Here is a 15,981-nt window from a genome sequence, read left to right on the forward strand (position 1 = left end):
ACCAGAACTGGGCTGGAGTAAGTCATTAAACTGTATATGGAGCAGAACTGGGCTGGAGTACAAGTCATAATGTAGTAAAGGTCGGGTCAGTGATAATATGGTTCGTCATAATGTAGTAAAGGTCTGGTCAGTGATAATATGGTCAATGATAATGTAGTACAGGAGTTTTCTTACCAACGATCTGTGGCAGTGTGGAGGCCTCCAGTTCCAGCATGATGGTTCCTTTCTCGATGCAGGTCCGCAGCTCCATCAGGCTGTGGAGCGACAGCGTGGCCACGTGGGGTTTACTCCAACGCTCTCCTCCCTTCTCCACCTTCTCCTCAAACTTGATCCACCTGGGGGGACATGACAGGGTTCCCCATTCATATACCTTGTTATTTTATACCATCTTCATATACAAAGCATGTAACAGTGCAAGATGTCAGAAGAGCAATATTACAAGCTAAACAGGGCCCGGTTTATTAAAGACATCTTAATTAACCTCTACGAGATCAGTGTCCCCCCTGTGTCCCGGTTGAGCTAACGTAGGCTAATGTGATTAGCATGAGGTTGTAAGTAACAATAACAGATCCCAGGACATAGACATATCTGATATGGGCAGAAAGCTTAAATTCTTGTTATTCTAACTGCACTGTCCAATTTACAGTAGCTATTACAGTGAAATAATCCATGCTATTGTTTGAGGAGAGTGCACAATTATGAACTTGAAAATGTATTAATAAACCAATTAAGCACATTTGGGCAGTCTTGATACAACATTTTGAACAGATATGCAATGGGTCATTGGATCAGTCTAAAACTTTGCACATACACTGCATCTAGTGGGCAAAATATAAATTGCACCTGGGCTGGAATAATAAATTATGGCCTTTCTCTTGCATTTCAAAGATGATGGTACAAAACAAACAAAAAAACATGTTTTTCTTTGTACCATCTTTTATCAGATCTAATGTGTTATATTCTCCTACAATAATTTCACATTTCCACAAACTTCAAAGTTTTTCCTTTCAAATGGTATCTAGAATATGCATATCCTTTCAAGAGTGTTTTAACGATGCATCGTTCCTACAACGGCTGAAGATGTAACATGCATTTCCCAAAACACCACGCAGAGACACCGTTCCCCATGTACGTCATCGAGTCATGTGTTGATACTGATAGAATCTAAAAAGACACAGTGCACTCGGATAGGCTTTTTCAAATTTGAATTATTCCACAATGTTGACAACGGATCAGCTCTGAGAAATATATGATTATCTAACACTGCTAATAGCCATTTTGAGGCAGATTATTCTAATAATGCCTCAATAACGCACTGAATCACAGATTGTGGTTACACATCATGAAATACAGTATATTGATGCAAAAATGACATATTATAGCTACAGTAGCCTACAATTAGAAAAAATAACTAAATTGATTGAACATTACATTTATTTCAATAGCCCATGATTGAAATACACTGTATAGGTATATGTAGCCTACTCTATTTATCTTGCGTCATCTCAGCAGTCGTCTCACTTTTCAGTTATTCTTTAATCCGTTGCTTGTTTGTAAAAATGGAAAGACATTGGCAACTTTGTATATAGGTGCTGACCTGTTGCACCCTCGACAAACACTGTGATTATTATTTTGACCCTGCTGGTCATCTATGAACATTTGAACATCTTGGCCATGTTCTTTTATAATCTCCACCCGGCACAGCCAGAAGAGGACTGGCCACCCCTCATAGCCTGGTTCCTCTCTAGGTTTCTTCCTAGGTTCTGGCCTTTCTAGGGAGTTTTTCCTAGCCACCGTGCTTCTACACCTGCATTGCTTGCTGTTTGGGGTTTAAGGCTGAGTTTCTGTACAGCACTTTGAGATATCAGCTGATGTAAGAAGGGCTTTATGAATAAATTTGATTTGATATATGTAGTCAACTTCCTTCCGAAGTAATTTTGGCGGTCACAGAGAGACAGATAAACATCTTGATTCTATGGGCGGCTGGTAGGCTAGCGGTTAGGAGTATTGGGCCAGTAACCGAAAGGTTGCTGGTTTGCGTCCCTGAGCCGACTAGGTGAAAAATCTGTTGATGTACCCTTGAGCAAGGTACTTAACCCCAATTTCTCCTGTAAGTCACTCTGGATACGAGCTTCTACTAAAATGTCAAATGTCTAAAAAGATTTGTGGCAATCTTTTGTGTATAACGTGATGCGAAAGGGCAAAAACACACCTAACAAATCACTTAGCTGTTCTATGAGTGGCCTGAGGCTGTCAGTAAATAACAAGTGTTTTCAAGTGCAATTTCAGTAACAATGGTTTTGGGAAACAGCTTGGAGGTTTAATGATGCTCCACGAAGGTTCTAACAATGAACTTTGCCTTAAGCTTAGATTCCATCGCTATGGGAAACCAGGCCCTGGTCCATAACCTTGATCAACACTTTAAATAGGCCAGCTGTAAAGACATTGTAAAAACTAGGCTACTTTCACTTGGCAGGTTGTAAAGAGGTTGATCTAACAACACATTGGAAGAATCAAGGAGAAGGAGAGAGTGATTAAACTTGACGGTCTCCGTCCCGTATGCGGGATCAACATCCAGCGAAAAATCCTATCGCCATATTCATTTTTTTTTTTTAAATATAGGACTATTTTATATCGTTTTATAGATACACCTCTCCTGAATCGAACCACGTTGTCCGATTTCAAAAAGGCTTTACAGCAAAAGCAAAATATTAGATTATGTTAGAGGAGTATATCGTAAAAGTAGCCACATAGCCATTTTCCGACCAACCACATGCATCACAAATAACCAATAAACAGCTAAATGCAGCACTAACCTTTGACAATCTTCACCAGATGACACTCCTAGGACATCATGTTACACAATACATGCATTCTTTTGTTCGATAAAGTTCATATTTATATATAAAAACAGTATTTTACATCGGCGCGTGACGTTGACTAACTATTTTCCCTCAAATGCATCCGGTGAAACAGCGCTACAATTTACTAAATTACTATTTGAAAACATTTTTAAAATGTACTATTGTCATTCTAAGAATTATAGATTAACATCTCTTGAAAGCCCCCGCAATGCCAGATTTAAAAATAACTTTACTGGGTAATCACACTTTGCGATAAAAGGGGATGCGATACTCAGAAAAATAGGCTACCGTTACAGGTCAGCGCCATCTTGGAACAATCGCATATCAAATCTACTCTTGTATACTATTGTCAATAATCCCTTACCTTTGATTATCTACATCAAAAGGCAATTCATGGAATCCCAAGTCCACAACAAATGTATTTTCGTTCGAAAAAGTTAATCATTTATGTCCCAATAGCTTCTTGTTGTTAGCGCGTTCTGAAGGCTGCACCAAATGTACCGTCGTCCGCGGGACTCCTCTCTTACCAATATGCAAAAAAAAATATTTAAGTTCGTTCAAACATGTCAAATGTTGTATAACATAAATCTTTAGGGCCTTTTTCAACCAGAGCTCCAATAATATTCAAGGGGACGTTGCATTGTCTTTCAAAACGTTTCAAAAGGGGAGGGTAGCCAGGGGCGCCGGCGTCATAATGGTGATGGCCCTCCCCATGTGACCACGTTCCACAGACTCTCATTCTGTCAGTTTTCACAGTAGAAGACTCAAACCCCTTTGTAAAGACTGGGGACATCTAGTGGAAGCCATAGGAAGTGCTCAATGAACCATAGCTCACGGTGTGATTTATAGGCAAAGTGATGAAGTTGAGTCCGCAATTCTGAATTCCACATCCTGTTACGATCTGTCTCGGGGTTTTGACTGCCATATGAGTTCTGTTATACTCACAGACACCATTCAAACAGTTTTAGAAACTTTAGGGTGTTTTCTATCCACAACTATTAATTATATGCATATCCTAGCTTCTGAGTTTGAGTAGGAGGCCGTTTAAAATGGGCACGAATTTTTTTCAAAAATCGCTGTAGCGCCCCCTATCCTAGGCGACTGTCAAGAGGTTTTAACCTCTTGCGCATATCATCCCGTTAGCGGGATCATTTTCCAGCGAAAACTCCTAGCGACATTAGCATAACGAAATTCAATATTTATTTTTTCAAATATAGGGCTGTCTCATATCGTTTTATAGATACACCTCTCTTGAATCGACCCTCGTTGTCCGATTTCAAAAAGGTTTTACAGGAAAAGCACAATATTAGATTATGTTAGAGGAGTACTTTGTAAAAATTGCATCATATGAATTTTCCAACCAAGCACATGCATCACATATAACCAAAAAACAGCTAAATGCAGCACTAACCTTTTACAAACTTCATCAGATGACACACCTAGGACATCATGTTACACACAGCATGCAATCTTTTGTTCAATAAAGGTCATATTTCTATATAAAAACAGCATTTTACATCGGCACCTGACGTTGACTAACTATTTTCCCATAAAATGCATCCCGGGAAACAGTGCTACAATTTTATAAATTACTATTCGAAAACGATTTCTTTTTTTTATATTGTCAATCTAAGATTTATAGATGAATATCTCTTGAAAACACCTGTCATAACAGATTTTAAATTAACTTTACAGGGTAATCACACTTTGAGATCAAAGGGGATGCGATACCCAGAAAATGAGCTCGAAAGCCTAGCTCGGCGCCATCTTTGAACAATTGCAAATCACATCTGATATTGTATAATATCGCCAATAATCCCTCACCTTTAGTTGTCTTCATCAGAAAGCACTTCCCGATATCCCAGGTCCATGACAAATGTATTTTCGGTCGAAAAAGTCCATGCTTTATGTTCCATTAGCTTCCTGTTGTTAGCGCGTCCTAAGGCTGTAATCAAATGTTGATCCGTGCGCGGCACCTGGCTGACGATAAATGACTGTTTACTGTCAGTTAGGTTTGTTCAAACATGTCAAACGTTGTATAAAATAATCGTCAGGGCCTGTTTCAACAAGAGAGCCAATCAGATTCGAGTGGGACGATTTCATTGTGTTTCAAAAGGTTTCCAAAGGTGGGGGCAGACACGGCCGCCGACGTCACAATGCTGATGGCCCTACTACAGTGACCAATTGCCACATCGTCTCTTTCACTGAGTTTCGACCGCAGAACCCTCAAAACACTTTGTAAAGACTGGGGACATCTAGTGGAAGCACTGGAAAGTGCTCAATTATCATTTTTTCACGTTGTGAATTATAGGTAAGGCTGTGAAGTCGAGTCGACAATTCAGATTCCCACTTCCTGGTTCAATCGGTCTCGGGGTTTTGACTGCCATACGAGTTCTGTTATACTCACAGACACCATTCAAACAGTTTTAGAAAATGTAGGGTGTTTTCTATCCATATAAAATAAGTATATGCATCTCCTAGCTTCTGACTTTGATTAGTAGGCCGTTGAAAATGTGAACGATTTTTTTTCAAAATGCGCTGTGGCGCCCCCTATCGTCTTCCTATTTCGCAACAAAGCCTCCTTCACTCACTCACACCACCAAACATACCCTTGTGAAACTGACTATCCTACCGATCCTTGACTTCGGCGATGTCATTTACAAAATAGCCTCCAAAACTTTACTCAGCAAACTGGATGCCGTCTATCACAGTGCCATCCGTTTTGTCACCAAAGCCCCATATACCACCCACCACTGCGACCTGTATGCTCTCGTTGGCTGGCCCTCGCTTCATACTCTTCGCCAAACCCACTGGCTCCAGGTCATCTACAAGACCCTGCTAGGTAAAGTCCCGCCTTATCTCTGCTCGCTGGTCACCATTGCTGCACCCACCCGTGGTGTCGTCTGCGTAGAAAAACGGATGGCACTGTGATAGACTGTATCCAATTTGTTGAGTAGGGTGTTGGAGGCTATTTTGTAAATGACATCGGCTCTGATCAGGCCCTACACCCAAACAAGGGCACTGCGTTCATCCACCTCTGGCCTGCTCGCCTCCCTAACTCTGAGGAAGCACAGTTCCCGCTCAGCCCAGTCAAAACTGTTCGCTGCTCTGGCACCCCAATGGTGGAACAAGCTCCCTCACGACGCCAGGACAGCGGAGTCAATCACCACCTTCCGGAGACACCTGAAACCCCACCTCTTTAAGGAATACCTGGGATAGGATAAAGTAATCCTTCTAACCCCCCCCCTTAAAAGATATAGATGCACTATTGTAAAGTGGTTGTTCCACTGGATATCATAAGGTGAATGCACCAATTTGTAAGTCGCTCTGGATTAGAGCGTCTGCTAAATGACTTAAATGTAATGTAAATGTAAAAGTCGAGGATCGGTAAGATGGTCAGTTTTACGAGGGTATGTTTGGCAGCATGAGTGAAGGATGCTTTGTTGCAAAATAAGAAGCCAATTCTAGATTTAACTTTGGATTGGAGATGTTTTATTAATGATGATGGGATGGCTGTGGATCCAACAAAGGTGGATGTGAAATCCAAGATGACGGATCTAATGGAGAAAGATCTGTGCATGCCCTCAGTACAAAGGGTCAAATCCTTCCTAGGAATTATATTCTACTATAAACATTTCATTCCAAACTGTTCTGGTATTGCCAAGCCACTCTTCCTGCCCACAGACTCAAGTTTTTGGCCTTGAAATGTACTGTGTGTGAAAAGTTTAGCCACTGGCTCAAGGGACATTCATTTACAGTTTGGACTGATAATAATCTCCTCACATACATAATGACTAAACCAAAACTCAACGCCTGCGAGCAACGCTGGGTAGCTAAATTGACTCCTTGTGAACAACGCTGGGTAGCTAAATTGACTCCCTGTAAACAACGCTGGGTAGCTACATTGACTCCCTGTGGGCAACGCTGGGTAGCTACATTGACTCCCTGTGGGCTACATTGACTCACTGTGAACAACGCTGGGTAGCTACATTGACTCTCTGTGAACAACGCTGGGTAGCTACATTGACTCTCTGTGAACAACGCTGGGTAGCTACATTGACTCTCTGTGAACAACGCTGGGTAGCTACATTGACTCTCTGTGAACAACGCTGGGTAGCTACATTGACTCTCTGTGAACAACGCTGGGTAGCTACATTGACTCCCTGTGGGCAACGCTGGGTAGCTACATTGACTCCCTGTGGGCAACGCTGGGTAGCTACATTGACTCCCTGTGGGCAACGCTGGGTAGCTACATTGACTCCCTGTGGGCAACGCTGGGTAGCTACATTGACTCCCTGTAAACAACGCTGGGTAGCTACATTGACTCCCTGTGGGCTACATTGACTCCCTGTAAACAACGCTGGGTTGCTACATTGACTCCCTCCCTACTCATTCGATCTGAAGCATATCACAGGGACAAAGAATATTGTGGCTGACGCCCTCAGTAGGGACCCATTTTCCAAGTTAGTTAGTCACAGGTTGGTCAGTGAGAACAATGGCAGTCTGCTTGCTGAAACCGATGCTATAGAAGATGGGATTCAAGATGTGTTTCGCTTGAAGGTCCAGTCACATAGTGAAAATCTCTGGAAATCAGTCCGACAGCTGTCCTTTGACCTGTGTCTCTGCAGTAGTGAAAGCGATCTGTGAAGTCTATGATCAGTGGGATTTAGCGACCGAAACTCGAGCAGTTCAGTTAGTGCAGTCTGTGCAACAACTCATATCTCCAGGCCAAGACTCCCTTCCTGCAATGGCTTTCGAGGAGCTTCAGCGGAGCCAAGAACTTAATCCTACAATTTCAAGGGCTACCCTGTTTGTCAATCACAAAAGGTGGCCTTCAAGACGAGAGAGGGATGGATTTAATTCACAAAGCCTTGCACTCATCAAGCAGTGGGAAAAGCTCAGGGTCCAAGATGGAGTGCTTTACAGGGTGACAAATGACCCTTTGAGCAAACAAAAGACACGTCAGTATGTGCTGCCCAAAAGTATGACGATAAAGCATTGAGTGGTGTGCATGACCTTACTGGCCACCAAGGTCAAGCTAGAACTCTTAATTTGGCAAGGCAACATTTCTTCTGGCCCAAGATGGAGCATTATGTGAAGGAGTATGTCAAGTGCTGTCGGAGATGCATCCTGGCTAAGTCTCATGAGCCGTCTGCTCGAGCTCGCCTTGGAAGCATCAAAACGCTTATAGAGTTAGTATGTCTCTACCTTTGGAGTTCTGAGGTAGAGCAGCGCTCAGTGGATGTACAGTGGTTCTTATTTTAAAAGTTACAAATTTATGGTGCCATTCTGCCATTGCACCACACTATCACAAGGGGGAGTTAGAACGCTGATCTATCGGTAGTCTAAACTGTGGCAATTGATGGAGGTGTTTTCAGTCTGAGAGTCTCTCCTCTGGCACAAGAGTCCTGCATCAGGCAACAACAACAACTGTCAGTGGTCCTGGAGTTAAGAGATAATTTTTTTTATTTAACCAGGCAAGTCAGTTAAGAACAAATTCTTATTTACAATGACTGCCTAGGAACAGTGGGTTAACTGCCTTGTTCAGGGGCAGAATGACATATTTTTACCTTGTCAGCTCAGGGATTTTATCTAGCAACCTTTCGGTTACTGGCCTAACGCTCTAACCACTAGGCTACCTGCCCCCTTGGGAAAATACAAATGGGGGAATTTCACTTGACATGTGGACTGACGATTTTCCACAAAATAGGCACGGTGGGCTTTTGGTTTCTCCCCTCTAAAAACAGAAATAAATAATTCTAAATAACAAACTGGCTTTATTTACAAATTACTAAGAATGTCTCACCCCATGTTCAAGAATGGCCTTTTTCCCTTTATTCAGATTTCAATCGCTCACTTTCGGTTATTTGAAACAAAATCATCTCCAAAATATGGTTATTTTTTAAACAAAGCGATTATTATTATTAACCCTGCATTATAATTATATAAAAGCCCCTTAGATATTCTCACAGATCAGATTTGCCCTAAAACAAAATCCCCTTAGATATTAATTTAGAATCCTCCAATTCTCTAAATGTAATTATCGGCGGAGAGTCACGTCACTGGCAGAGAGTCATTGGCGGAGTTGAAGAGGGTGAGGAACGAGATGGAGTCACAATCCATGCAAACATGCAGATGATTATTCAACTACATTTCAGTTGCAACAAGTTTGGGTTTAAATCAGGAGACCTACATGCTTTCCTTAATAAAATAATGATAAAAATACTCTTTCAAAATGCAGATGTTAATTTCAACTATCAGCAGGACAATAGGGAATAAATATCACTGAATGACAGAGCATGGGGACTGGTCTTGATAAATCAGTCAGATTTTTATTTGGAAATGTTAGGATCATTTTGCTCTTCACTTGCAGTCACTTAGTAGCCTAGGCTCTTAGTACAGTAGCCTACGCCCAACTGGCTACGTTGTACAGTGCCATATTTTCCAAACAGAAACCCTGAGGGTTTCATTTTTCATGGAATAGACACTTTTTTACATTTTAGTCATTTAGCAGACGCTCTTATCCAGAGCAACTTACAGTAGTGAATGCATACATTTCATTTCATGCATTTTTTTTGTACTGGCCCCCTGTGGGAATCAAACCCACAACCCTGGCGTTGCACACACCATGTTGGCGTTGCAAACACCATGCTCTACCAACTGAGCCACAGGGAAGACTAGAAACACCATAGTATTAATCAAATTAATTAAGCTACATTTCTTAAAATCAATCCCATTTTGTTCTTACAAAAAAGGTTTTGAATTCTCTAGTACAGCCATTATTAAAAAAGTCAAATGCTTCTCAAAGATGCCCTCTGGTGGTCAAACTAGCACTAACTAGCATTAATGGCAACAATGGCTGACACTTAAATAACATGCCATAGAATTCTGTGACAGGCCGCAAGATATGCTGTAGAACGACGTAACTTTTAACTTCTTGCGGATTAGTGGGACGTTACCGTACCATTTCGACAATTTCCGGTGAAATTGCAGAACGACAAATTTAAATTAAATTACTATAAATATTAAACTTTCATGAAATCACAAGTGGAATACATCAAAATAAAACTTGTTGTTAATCCAGCCGCCGTGTCAGATTTCAAAAAGGCTTTACGGCGAAAGCAAACCATGCGATTATCTGAGGACAGCGCCCAGCACACAAATGCATAACAAATCATTTTCGATCAGAGTTGCGACACGAAAGTCAGAAATAGCGATATAATATATGCCTTACCTTTGAAGATCTTCTTCTGTTGGCACTCCAAAAGGTCCCAGTTACATTACAAATGGTCCTTTTGTTCGATAATGTCCTTCTTTATATCCATAAAAACTCAGTTTAGCTGTCGCGCTTCAGTCAATAATCCACTCGGTTTCCCTCCTTCAAAATGCATACAAAATGAATCCCAAACATTACCAATAAACTTATCTAAACAAGTCAATCAACGTTTATAATCAAACAAAAGGTACCCTAATACACAAATAAACAATCAAATTTAAGATGGAGAATCGTTATTGTCTTTACCGGAGAAAAATACCAAAGAACGCTTTCTCATTCACGCGCTTGGAAATATTACAGCCAAAATGGGAGCCACCTAGAAAAACTACAATTTCTGGCTCATTTTTCCAAAAAAACAGCCTGAAACTCTTTCTAAAGATGGTTGACATCTAGTGGAAGCCCTAGGAACTGCAATCACCTTATTATAAAAGTGCCAGCCATTGAAATCAGTGATGCCTTTTTTGGGGGGGGATGGTTTGTCCTCGGGGTTTCGCCTGCCATTTCAGTTCTAGTATACTCACAGACACTATTTTAACAGTTTTAGAAACTTTTGAGTGTTTTCTATCCGAATCTACCAATTATATGCATATCCTAGCTTCTGGGCCTGAGTAGCAGGCAGTTTACTTTGGGCACGCTTTTCATCCGGACGTCAAAATACCGCCCCCTATCCCAAAGAAGTTAAAGGAAGAACCACTGTATTGGTTCTGACAGATCACTTCACCAAATTAGCTCACACCTTTCCATGCACAAATGAAACAGCAAAGTAAGTTGCCAGAAAGATATTGGACAACGTATTTTGGTTTTATGGATTTTTAAGGGGACAATTTTGAGAGCGAGCTAATCGAAGAACTTCTCAAACTCTCTGGTGTCGCCAAGTCACACACAACTGCGTACAATCCCATGGGGAATGGAGGAACAGAAATGTTCAATTGAAATCTGGGAAATATGCTTTGCTCACTGCCTCTAAAAGCTAAAGAGAAATGGCAGCAGCAGACACAAACCCTAACGTTTGCCTACAATGCTACTGTACACGAGACCACTGGCTATGCACCAATTCAGCTCATATTTGGTCCCGTTACGAGCCTTCCTGTTGATGTAATGTTTAAGCAAGTTTCGAGGGATCCTGTGGTTGTTGACTATAGTAGCTACGTCAAACACTGATGTCCCATCTCCATGAAGCAGCGAGCATCACTCAACAGCATTTGGTTAAGGAACAACAGAAACAGACCTAACGTTATGACAGAAAAGTCAGGGGCACTCAGCTATCTACCATGTTGACACCAGTGTGTATCTACCATGTTAACACCAGGGTGTATCTACCATGTTGACACCAGGGTGTATCTACCATGTTGACACCAGTGATTATCTACCATGTTAACACCAGGGTGTATCTACCATGTTGACACCAGTGTGTATCTACCATGTTGACACCAGTGTGTATCTACCATGTTGACACCAGTGTGTATCGACCATGTTGACACCAGGGTGTATCTACCATGTTGACACCAGTGATTATCTACCATGTTGACACCAGTGTGTATCTACCATGTTGACACCAGTGTGTATCTACCATGTTGACACCAGTGTGTATCTACCATGTTGACACCAGGGTGTATCTACCATGTTGACACCAGTGTGTATCTACCATGTTAACACCAGTGTGTATCTACCATGTTAACACCAGTGAATATATACTATGTGACACCAGTGATTATCTACCATGTTGAAACCAGTGTGTATCTACCATGTTGACACCAGTGTGTATCTACCATGTTGACACCAGTGTGTATCTACCATGTTGACACCAGTGATTATCTACTGTTAACACCAGTGATTGTCTACCATGTTGACACCAGTGTGTATTTACCATGTTGACACCAGTGTGTATCTACCATGTTGACACCAGGGTGTATCTACCATGTTGACACCAGTGTGTATCTACCATGTTGACACCAGTGATTATCTACTGTTAACACCAGTGATTATCTACCATGTTGACACCAGTGATTATCTACTGTTAACACCAGTGTGTATCTACTATGTTGACAAAAGTGTGTATCTACCATGTTGACACCAGTGTGTATCTACCATGTTGACACCAGGGTGTATCTACCATGTTGACACCAGGGTGTATCTACCATGTTGACACCAGTGTTTATCTACAATGTTGACACCAGTGATTATCTACTGTTGACACCAGTGTGTATCTACCATGTTGACACCAGTGTGTATGTGTATCTACCATGTTGACACCAGTGATTATCTACTGTTAACACCAGTGATTATCTACCATGTTGACACCAGTGTTTATCTACCATGTTGACACCAGTGTGTATCTACCATGTTGACACCAGGGTGTATCTACCATGTTGACACCAGTGTGTATCTACCATGTTGACACCAGTGATAATCTACCATGTTGACACCAGGATGTATCTACCATGTTGACACCAGGGTGTTTCTACCATGTGGACACCAGGGTGTATCTACCATGTTGACACCAGTGATTATCTACCATGTTGACACCAGTGATCTACCATGTTGACACCAGGGTGTATCTACCATGTTGACACCAGGGTGTATCTACCATGTTAACACCAGTGATTATCTACCATGTTGACACCAGTGATTATCTACCATGTTGACACCAGTGAATATCTACCATGTTGACACCAGTGATTATCTACCATGTTGACACCAGTGTTTATCTACCATGTTGACACCAGTGTGTATCTACCATGTTGACACCAGTGATTATCTACCATGTTGACACCAGTGTGTATCTACCATGTTGACACCAGTGATTATCTACCATGTTGACACCAGGGTGTATCTACCATGTTGACACCAGGGTGTATCTACCATGTTGACACCAGGGTGTATCTACCATGTTGACACCAGTGATCTACCATGTTAACACCAGGGTGTATCTACCATGTTGACACCAGGGTGTATCTACCATGTTAACACCAGGGTGTATCTACCATGTTAACACCAGTGATTATCTACCATGTTGACACCAGTGATTATCTACCATGTTGACACCAGTGTGTATCTACCATGTTGACACCAGGGTGTATCTACCATGTTGACACCAGTGATTATCTACTGTTAACACCAGGGTGTATCTACCATGTTGACACCAGTGATTATCTACCATGTTGACACCAGGGTGTATCTACCATGTTGACACCAGGGTGTATCTACCATGTTGACACCAGGGTGTATCTACCATGTTAACACCAGTGATTATCTACCATGTTGACACCAGTGATAATCTACTGTTGACACCAGTGATTGTCTACTATGGTCACACCAGTGATTATCTACTGTTAACACCAGTGTGTATCTACCATGTTGACACCAGTGATTATCTACAATGTTGACACCAGTGTGTATCTACCATGTTAACACCAGTGATTATCTACCATGTTGACACCAGTGTGTATCTACCATGTTGACACCAGGGTGTATCTACCATGTTGACACCAGGGTGTATCTACCATGTTGACACCAGTGATTATCTACTGTTAACACCAGTGTGTATCTACCATGTTGACACCAGTGATTATCTACAATGTTGACACCAGTGTGTATCTACCATGTTAACACCAGTGATTATCTACCATGTTGACACCAGTGTGTATCTACCATGTTGACACCAGGGTGTATCTACCATGTTGACACCAGGGTGTATCTACCATGTTGACACCAGTGATTATCTACTGTTGACACCAGTGATTATCTACTGTTGACACCAGGGTGTATCTACCATGTTGACACCAGTGTGTATCTACCATGTTGACACCAGGGTGTATCTACCATGTTGACACCAGTGATTATCTACCATGTTGACACCAAGGTGTATCTACCATGTTAACACCAGTGATTATCTACTGTTAACACCAGTGATTATCTACCATGTTGACACCAGGGTGTATCTACCATGTTGACACCAGTGTGTATCTACCATGTTGACACCAGTGTGTATCTACCATGTTGACACCAATGTGTATCTACCATGTTGACACCAGTGATTATCTACCATGTTGACACCAGTGATTATCTACCATGTTGACACCAGTGATTATCTACCATGTTGACACCAGTGATTATCTAACATGTTGACACCAGGGTGTATCTACCATGTTGACACCAGTGATTATCTACCATGTTGACACCAGTGTGTATCTACCATGTTGACACCAGTGTGTATCTACTGTTGACACCAGTGTGTATCTACCATGTTGACACCAGTGTGTATCTACCATGTTGACACCAGTGATTATCTACTGTTAACACCAGGGTGTATCTACCATGTTGACACCAGGGTGTATCTACCATGTTGACACCAGTGATTATCTACTGTTAACACCAGGGTGTATCTACCATGTTAACACCAGGGTGTATCTACCATGTTGACACCAGGGTGTATCTACCATGTTGACACCAGTGATTATCTACTGTTAACACCAGGGTGTATCTACCATGTTAACACCAGGGTGTATCTACCATGTTGACACCAGGGTGCATCTACTATGTTGACACCAGTGATTATCTACCATGTTGACACCAGTGTGTATCTACCATGTTGACACCAGGGTGTATCTACCATGTTGACACCAGGGTGTATCTACCATGTTGACACCAGTGATTATCTACTGTTGACACCAGTGATTATCTACCATGTTGACACCAGTGTGTATCTACCATGTTGACACCAGGGTGTATCTACCATGTTGACACCAGTGAGTATCTACCATGTTGACACCAGTGTGTATCTACCATGTTGACACCAATGTGTATCTACCATGTTGACACCAGTGTGTATCTACCATGTTGACACCAGGGTGTATCTACCATGTTGACACCAGTGATTATCTACCATGTTGACACCAGTGTGTATCTACCATGTTGACACCAGTGTGTATCTACTATGTTGACACCAGTGATTATCTACCATGTTGACACCAGTGTGTATCTACTATGTTGACACCAGTGATTATCTACCATGTTGACACCAGGGTGTATCTACCATGTTGACACCAGTGATTATCTACTGTTAACACCAGGGTGTATCTACCATGTTGACACCAGTGATTATCTACCATGTTGACACCAGTGTGTATCTACTATGTTGACACCAGTGATTATCTACCATGTTGACACCAGTGTGTATCTACCATGTTGACACCAGGGTGTATCTACCATGTTGACACCAGTGTGTATGTGTATCTACCTTGTTGACAATAGTGTTTATCTGGCATGTTGGAACTAGCGTGTATCTGGCAGAGGCCCAACACCAGCCAAAACTTAGTAGCTTTTTTAATCATCTCTCCAGGTGTCCAATTACTGAGTTGTATTAACTTTTAAAAAAATCTCAATATACTATGCTTTACTTTGAATAGTTAAATGTTATATTGAATAAAACTAATGGAGGGGTTATGGGCTATAAGCCATCCTACCTGACTATTAGTTAGGTTAGGGTTGGAGTTAGACATCCTACCTATTAGTTAGGTTAGGGTTGGAGTTAGACATCCTACCTGACTATTAGTTAGGTTAGGGTTGGAGTTAGACATCCTACCTGACTATTAGTTAGGTTAGAGTTGGAGTTAGACATCCTACCTGACTATTAGTTAGGTTAGGGTTGGAGTTAGACATCCTACCTGGCTGTCTCCTTCCACTCCATCTCCTGCCCATCCACAGAGAGCAGCTCATCCAGCTCAGTGAAGAGTTGAGGTGGTGACGGTCCATCATCGTCCTCTCCCAGCATAATGCGGATCCTCTCGCCCGCTGGAGAGACTGGAGAGAAAGGGAAGATACTACGGCTTACAGGCTGCT

The 15,981-nt window shown here is 41.8% G+C and overlaps 1 protein-coding gene across 3 annotated transcripts in view; it reads right to left on the minus strand.

Annotated features, from left to right (window-relative positions):
• LOC115183167 (electrogenic sodium bicarbonate cotransporter 1) overlaps positions 1 to 15,981 on the minus strand; it is a 227,889-nt gene that overhangs the window by 115,796 nt on the left and 96,112 nt on the right. For all 3 annotated transcript variants that reach the window (XM_029744503.1, XM_029744505.1, XM_029744504.1), the window contains 2 exons: positions 15,807 to 15,942; positions 175 to 335 (listed from right to left, as the gene is read on the minus strand). In XM_029744503.1, coding sequence (XP_029600363.1) covers positions 175 to 335; positions 15,807 to 15,942 — 297 coding nt within the window. The remainder of the gene's footprint in view (positions 1 to 174; positions 336 to 15,806; positions 15,943 to 15,981) is intronic.

The sequence above is a fragment of the Salmo trutta genome, unplaced genomic scaffold (assembly GCF_901001165.1).
Source record: "Salmo trutta unplaced genomic scaffold, fSalTru1.1, whole genome shotgun sequence".
Lineage (NCBI taxonomy): Eukaryota > Metazoa > Chordata > Actinopteri > Salmoniformes > Salmonidae > Salmo > Salmo trutta.